The sequence below is a fragment of the Anabas testudineus genome, chromosome 7 (assembly GCF_900324465.2).
Source record: "Anabas testudineus chromosome 7, fAnaTes1.2, whole genome shotgun sequence".
Taxonomy (NCBI): Eukaryota; Metazoa; Chordata; class Actinopteri; order Anabantiformes; family Anabantidae; genus Anabas; species Anabas testudineus.
Window position 1 is genome coordinate 3,237,739 of NC_046616.1, and position 6,730 is coordinate 3,244,468.

Consider the following 6,730-nt stretch of genomic DNA (forward strand, 5'->3'; position numbering starts at 1 on the left):
ATAAATAAACTGGGATACAACATGTACTTAATGTGCTCTATGTAATGAAGAAATATAAAACACATGGAATATTTTACATACTGTGTAGGGGCGCAAAGCAAAAGAACAACCATGAAATGAACATTTATTATATCTTATTTAGAGTTAGTGCTTTTCCCTTCTTTCAACACAAAAAAACACATGTTAATTTTCACCCTTCCCAGAAAAAATCATGATACTCTGCAGTTTTCTTTACAGTATGTTGGTCTGAGAGGAGTGAGGCTGACATATCTCAAGGGTAACAATGAGTTTAACAGATTTTCTAAACCAGGGATAGAAAAAGGCATAGATCAAAGGGTTTAGACAAGAGTTCAGTAATACAAGAAAAGTCATAAAAGTGTTGGTTGAAGAAGCCATTGTAATCTCAACACCAGAGATGGAGACACAGTAAAATGGACAGTAACACATGAGAAACACAGCAACAACCACACCAAGAGTCCTGGCTGCTTTCAGCTCTGATTTCTTCACAGTTACAGTCTTTGAACGCTGCAGTTTGACAGCTGCAATGTGGGAGCGCATGGAACGAGCCTGAGACACAGCAACTACAAACACTCTCATATACAGAATGATGATGACTGAAATGGGAATGATAAAACCTACAACAATGTCAACAGCTCCAATTACATTAACCACACATTCACCATAGCAGGAGTTATACCTGCCTGGTTGCTTAAGGTTGTCAGAAAAAAATGAAAAACTGTAGAAAACAAAGTAAATCCAACACAGGAGAACAGAGATTCGAACTCTGTTTGCAGTGATCTTGGCAGGGTAACATAGAGGGTCACAGATAGCAACATAACGATCGACTGATATCAGCACCATGTTAACTATTGATGCATAGAGAGTAATAAAGGCCAAGACAAAAAAAAGAACACATACAAGGTCACCCAGGAGCCAACATGGAGCTGTTAAAAGAATTTGAATTGGCATCACAATGAGACCCACAAGTAAGTCTGAGACAGCCAGAGAGAGGAGAAGGAGGTTGGTGGGAGTGTGGAGCTGCCTGGAGTGAGAAAATATCACTGTGAATAAACATCAACAGTATTGTCGCAGCTAAAGTTGTTGCATTAAGAAACTTCAATGGCAGTTTCTAATTTTTAACATATAATATATAATTTGTATATCAATATATCATTTAACATATTTTAAATTGCAAAGACAGTTTAACTAAGTCTTATAAAATCACAAGAGGATATTGCTCAGATCACTTTTTGCAATATAAATTAATACAATAACATATTAAGAAACCAAGACATGTATCTGTGCCTGAAGTGTGAGATGGAGATGATGACCAGCAGGTTGAGAGACACAGTGAGCAGAGACACAGAGGACATCAGAACTTTAACCAGCACTGTATCAGAGTGAGGACCAGTGGGCTTTTTACAGGAGGTGTTGAGGAGTTGTGGAAAACAGAGTTCAGCTTCCTCCAGTGTCTCCATCATCACAGAGAGAGAGAGGGGGGAGAAGCTGAATTTACAGAGTTTCCTCCTCCCTCATTACTCATCATCTGAACAGTTGTTGGTCCTCGGAACCTGTTTTTTTTTTGTCTCTGTACATTGCGTGAGGTTGGTTTTGGCTGACAGTATTAACAACATCACTTATGATCTTTGTAAAAACAGCAGTGTTTTCTGAGTTGTGAGATCAAAGAAGGCTTTATATTTGATATGTGTAAATATTTAATATAATTCATATTTTATATTCACTATAGTTTGAGTGTTTTTTTTTCAAATCACACATTTACTGTTTACTTTTCAGTATCAGAGACCCTGGAAACATAGTGACCAATTGTTTTGCCTCTTGTCACAACCCGACTTAAAAGAAAGAACAAAGAGGAGAGTTCCACACTTCACTTTTTAACTGAAGTACAACAACAACCTGTACAAGTATTGAATGTAAGTCAGTGACATCAGTGATGTGTTGAGTAGATGAAGTTGAAAAAGTACAAATTAAACTAAAAATACCCTAAACGTGCAACATGTAGTTAAATTCATTATGCAATGAAGAGATATAAAACACATGGAATATTATACATACCGTGTAGGGGCGCAAAGGCATGGCACTCATCAGTCAGTCTACAGTTTTATTTACAGTATGTTGGTCTGACAGGAGTGAGGCTGAAGTATCTCAAGTGTAAGAATAATTTTTACAGATTTTCTAAACCAGGGGTAAAAAAAGGCATAAATCAAAGGGTTTAGACAGGAGTTAAGTAATAGAAGAAAATTCATAAAAGTATTGGTTGAAGAAGCCATCGTGAGCTCAACACCAGAGATGGAAACACAATAATATGGACAGTAACACATGAGAAACACAGCAACAACCACACCAAGAGTCCTGGCTGCTTTCAGCTCGGATTTCTTCACAGTTACAGTCACTGAACGCTGCAGTTTGACAGCTGCAATGTGGGAGCGCATGGAACGAGCCTGAGACACAGCAACTACAAACACTCTCATATACAGAATGATGATGGACGACATGGGGATGATAAAACCTAAGATAAGATCGATAGCTCCAATTACATTAATCACACATTCTCCATAGCAGGAGTTATACCTGCCTGGTTGTTTCAGGTTTTCAGATAACAATGGCAAACTGTAAAAAACACAGTAAATCCAACACAGGAGAACAGATATTCTAACTCTGTTTGCAGTGATCTTTGCAGGGTAACGCAGAGGGTCACAGATAGCAACATTACGGTCGACTAATATCAGCACCATGTTTACTATGGATGCATAGAGAGTAATAAAAGATAAGACAAAATACAAAGCACAAACCAGGTCACCCAGAAGCCAGCAGGGCTCTGTTAAAAGAATTTGAAACGGCATCACAATGAGACCCACAAGGAAGTCTGAGACAGCCAGAGAGAGAATGAGGAGGTTGGTGGGAGTGTGGAGCTGCCTGGAGGGAGAGAAAATCATCACAGTGAATAAATCTCAACAGTATTATCACCACTGAAGTTGTGGCATTAGGAAAATTCAATGAAAGCTGCTAATTTTCAACATATAATATATAATTTGTACATCAATAACACATTTAACAACTAATTATTTCAGGAAAATTTCAAGGAGAGTTTAAATAATCATATATCTCATAAAACCACAAGAAATTGCTTAGTTCACTTTTTGCAATAAATGTTAATACAATAACATATTAAGAAAGACATGTATCTGTGCCTGAAGTGGGAGATGGAGATGATGACCAGCAGGTTGAGAGACACAGTGAGCAGAGACACAGAGGACATAAGAACTTTAACCAGCACTGTATCAGAGTGAGGACCAGTGGGCTTTTTACAGGAGGTGTTGAGGAGTTGTGGAAAACAGAGTTCAGCTTCCCCCAGTGTCTCCATCATCACAGAGAGAGAGAGAGAGGAGAAGCTGAATTTACAGAGTTTCCTCCTCCCTCATTACTCATCATCTGAACATTTTCAGCCCTTTAATATTTGTTTAATCTCTGGTGTAACAGGTTGAGAATGGTTTTCGTTAGCAGTTGGACTCTAGTGATTACACCATTACTTATGTTCGTTGTTCAAGCAGGAGTGTTTTTAGCCTTAAGATTAAGTAGGATGCTGGGTTAATTTAATCATTTACTGTTTTTATTCAGTCCCACAAATCTGGGGAAGAGTCTGTCCTGAGAGCAGGAAACTGTTTCCAATGAAAAACGTCTACAATACATTGCTCTCGATAGAGTTAGGGATAATTAAAAGACCCATGTTTTGCCTCTTTTCACAACTCAACCCAAAGAAAAGAACAAAGAGGAGAGGTCAATGCTTAACTTTTAACTAAAGAACAAGGACAACCTAAAGCTTTGTCTGTAAGTCGGTGATGACTTACGAATTTGTAGAAAGTGCAATAAAGAACAAAATGAACAAAATTTAACCACAGGCCAGATGCCCTGGAGTTTGATGTAACCTACAATATATGTGACCTAAATACAAGACAGGACGGAGGATCCTTTATATGCTACATGAACCAAAACATGAAAACTACATAAAGCCTACAAAAACTGGCACAAACCTTTCCTAATGCTTAATTCATGTGTTGTTACCTAACATGAGCCAGAACAAGAATTGAGCTTAGTCAGAGCATGACATGGGGAACACATGATAAACTATATATAACCTACAAACTATATTCAGGATACACTGACTGAGGTCAAATGCAGCTTTTATTGTAGACTTTGTTACAGAGACAGAATCTGCCATCTCCTCCCTCTTAACAACAACCTGCCACTGGCAGAAGCAGAGAAACTATTCAATTCAATTCAATTCAATTTTATTTGTAGAGCGCTTTTTACAATTGACATTGTCACAAAGCAGCTTTACACAACCAAAGAACAGTACATGAGCAGTGTATGTGTATGAGTCATAATAATGTGATTGTCCCTGATGAGCAAGCCGAGGGCGACAGTGGCAAGGAAAAACTCCCTGAGAAGGCAACAGGAAGAAACCTTGAGAGGAACCAGACTCAACAGGGAACCCATCCTCATATGGGTGATTACATGCTGTGTAGGCAGCAGTCCAGTATAACAGTTAAAGTCTTTTAAGTTAATGTGGAGTCCAGTTAGTTATTGCAGGCAGACTTGTTCCATTCCTTGACTATCGAGCGTTGAGTCGAGACCTCCAAGAAACAGCTTCCGACGTCCGCCGAGGCCGGGACCGACATCATAGTAGCTTGTGACCAATCCAGTCTCCAAACGCATCCCAAAGGGCAAACGGTGGATCCAGGCGACGAGATCTCCAGCCAGAAGTTGGGCATCAGGACGAGTCAGACAGGTCCAGAGGGCAAAGGGTGGAATGACGTGTAGCTCGACAGAGAGACAGGAAGAGGGAAAAGAGAGAGGGAGAGGGACAGAGAGAGAAGAGGAGAGATTGCAGTTAGTTGTATTCACAGTCAGATAAAGTTTGAGGTGAATGTATATTTAGTGTAGTGCAGCAGGGACTCCGGCAGGACTAATTATGACAGCCTAACTAAAAGGGTGGGTTCAGAAGAAAACACAGACATGAGGGCGCACTGGGATGTAGAGCAACCAAACACTTCACCATCAACAAACCCGAGTGATCAGTGAGAGTTGGGAAGACAGCATCTAAACATACCAGTTCACCATAATGCTCTACGTCCATGAGTCCTTCCCAGATCTATTTACTCAAATGCTTGACTAAATAGGTAGGTTTTCAGCCTAGACTTAAACACTGAGACTGTGTCTGAGTCCCGAACGCTATTTGGAAGGCTATTCCATAACTTTGGGGCTTTGTAAGAAAAAGCTCTGCCCCCAGCTGTAGTTTTTAGGATACGAGGTACTGACAGGCAGCCAGCATCCTTTGAGCGAAGTAGGCGTGGTGGATCATAAGACACTAGCAGTTCACTTAGATAATGCGGCGCAAGACCATTTAATGCTTTAAATGTCAAAAGTAGTATTTTAAAATCAATGCGAAATTTCACGGGGAGCCAATGAAGTGTAGATAAGATAGGCGAGATGTGATCGTATCTTCTGGTTCGAGTTAGGACTCTCGCTGCTGCATTCTGAACTAACTGAAGCTTGTTTATGCACCTGGTTGAACAGCCAGACAGTAAGGCATTACAGTAGTCCAACCTAGAGGTGATGAAAGCATGGACTAATTTTTCTGCATCATTTAGTGACAAAATATTCCTTATCTTGGCAATATTTCTGAGGTGAAAGAAAGCTGTCCTGGTGACATTATCTACATGAGCTTCAAATGAAAGACTGGAATCTAGAATCACACCAAGGTCTTTGACTGTAGCACTAGATGTAACGGAAAGGCCATCTAGAGTTACGGTGTGGTCTAACATCTTGCTTCTAGCTGCAGATGATCCTATAACTAGTACTTCTGTCTTATCAGGATTTAGCAGAAGGAAGTTAATTAGCATCCAGTCTCGTATATCCTTTACACATTGCTCAACTTTATTAAGCAGTTTGATCTCATCTGGTTTTGATGAAACATATAACTGTGTGTCGTCAGCATAACAATGAAAGTTAATACCATGTTTACGGATAATGTTGCCCAGAGGAAGCATGTAGAGGGAAAAAAGCAGGGGGCCTAAAACTGAACCCTGTGGAACACCAAACTCCACTGGAGAGCATGTGGAGTAATCGCCATTTAGATCTACATACTGATAACGATCAGTCAAATAGGACCTAAGCCAGGAGAGGGCCGTTCCCCTAATTCCAACAACATTTTCTAGTCTGTGAAGGAGAATACTATGGTCAATGGTGTCGAAAGCTGCACTGAGATCGAGTAACACAAGCATAGAGACACTACCCTGATCAGAGGCCAATAGGAGGTAATTTACTACTTTAACAAGGGCCGTCTCTGTGCTGTGATGAGGCCTAAATCCTGACTGATAGAGTTCATGTATGTTATTTCTATGAAGATACGAGGATAGCTGCCCAGCTACTATCTTTTTGAGAATCTTTGAGATAAAGGGGAGGTTTGATATCGGCCTGTAATTTGACAGCTGACAAGGGTCGAGATCAGGTTTCTTGATTAGCGGTTTAATAACTGCTAATTTAAAACACTTTGGGACATACCCACAGCTGAGTGAGGAATTTATGATTGTCAGCAGGGGTTCTATTATTTCTGGCACTATCTGTTTTAGAAAGTGTGTCGGTATAGGGTCTAATGTACAGGTTGAAGATTTTGCAGAAGAGATGAGTGAAATTAGTTCATTCTCTTCAA

The 6,730-nt window shown here is 40.0% G+C and overlaps 1 protein-coding gene across 1 annotated transcript; it reads right to left on the reverse strand.

The window, feature by feature from the left end:
• Positions 1-231: 231 nt before the first annotated feature.
• Positions 232-2,390, reverse strand: LOC117152880 (trace amine-associated receptor 1-like; the record flags this gene model as incomplete). The annotated part of the gene is made up of 2 exons (XM_033326082.1): positions 232-402; positions 2,316-2,390. Coding segments are annotated over 2 exons (246 nt in total), but the record flags the coding sequence as incomplete, so codon positions are not given.
• Between the last annotated feature and the right edge of the window lie 4,340 nt (positions 2,391-6,730).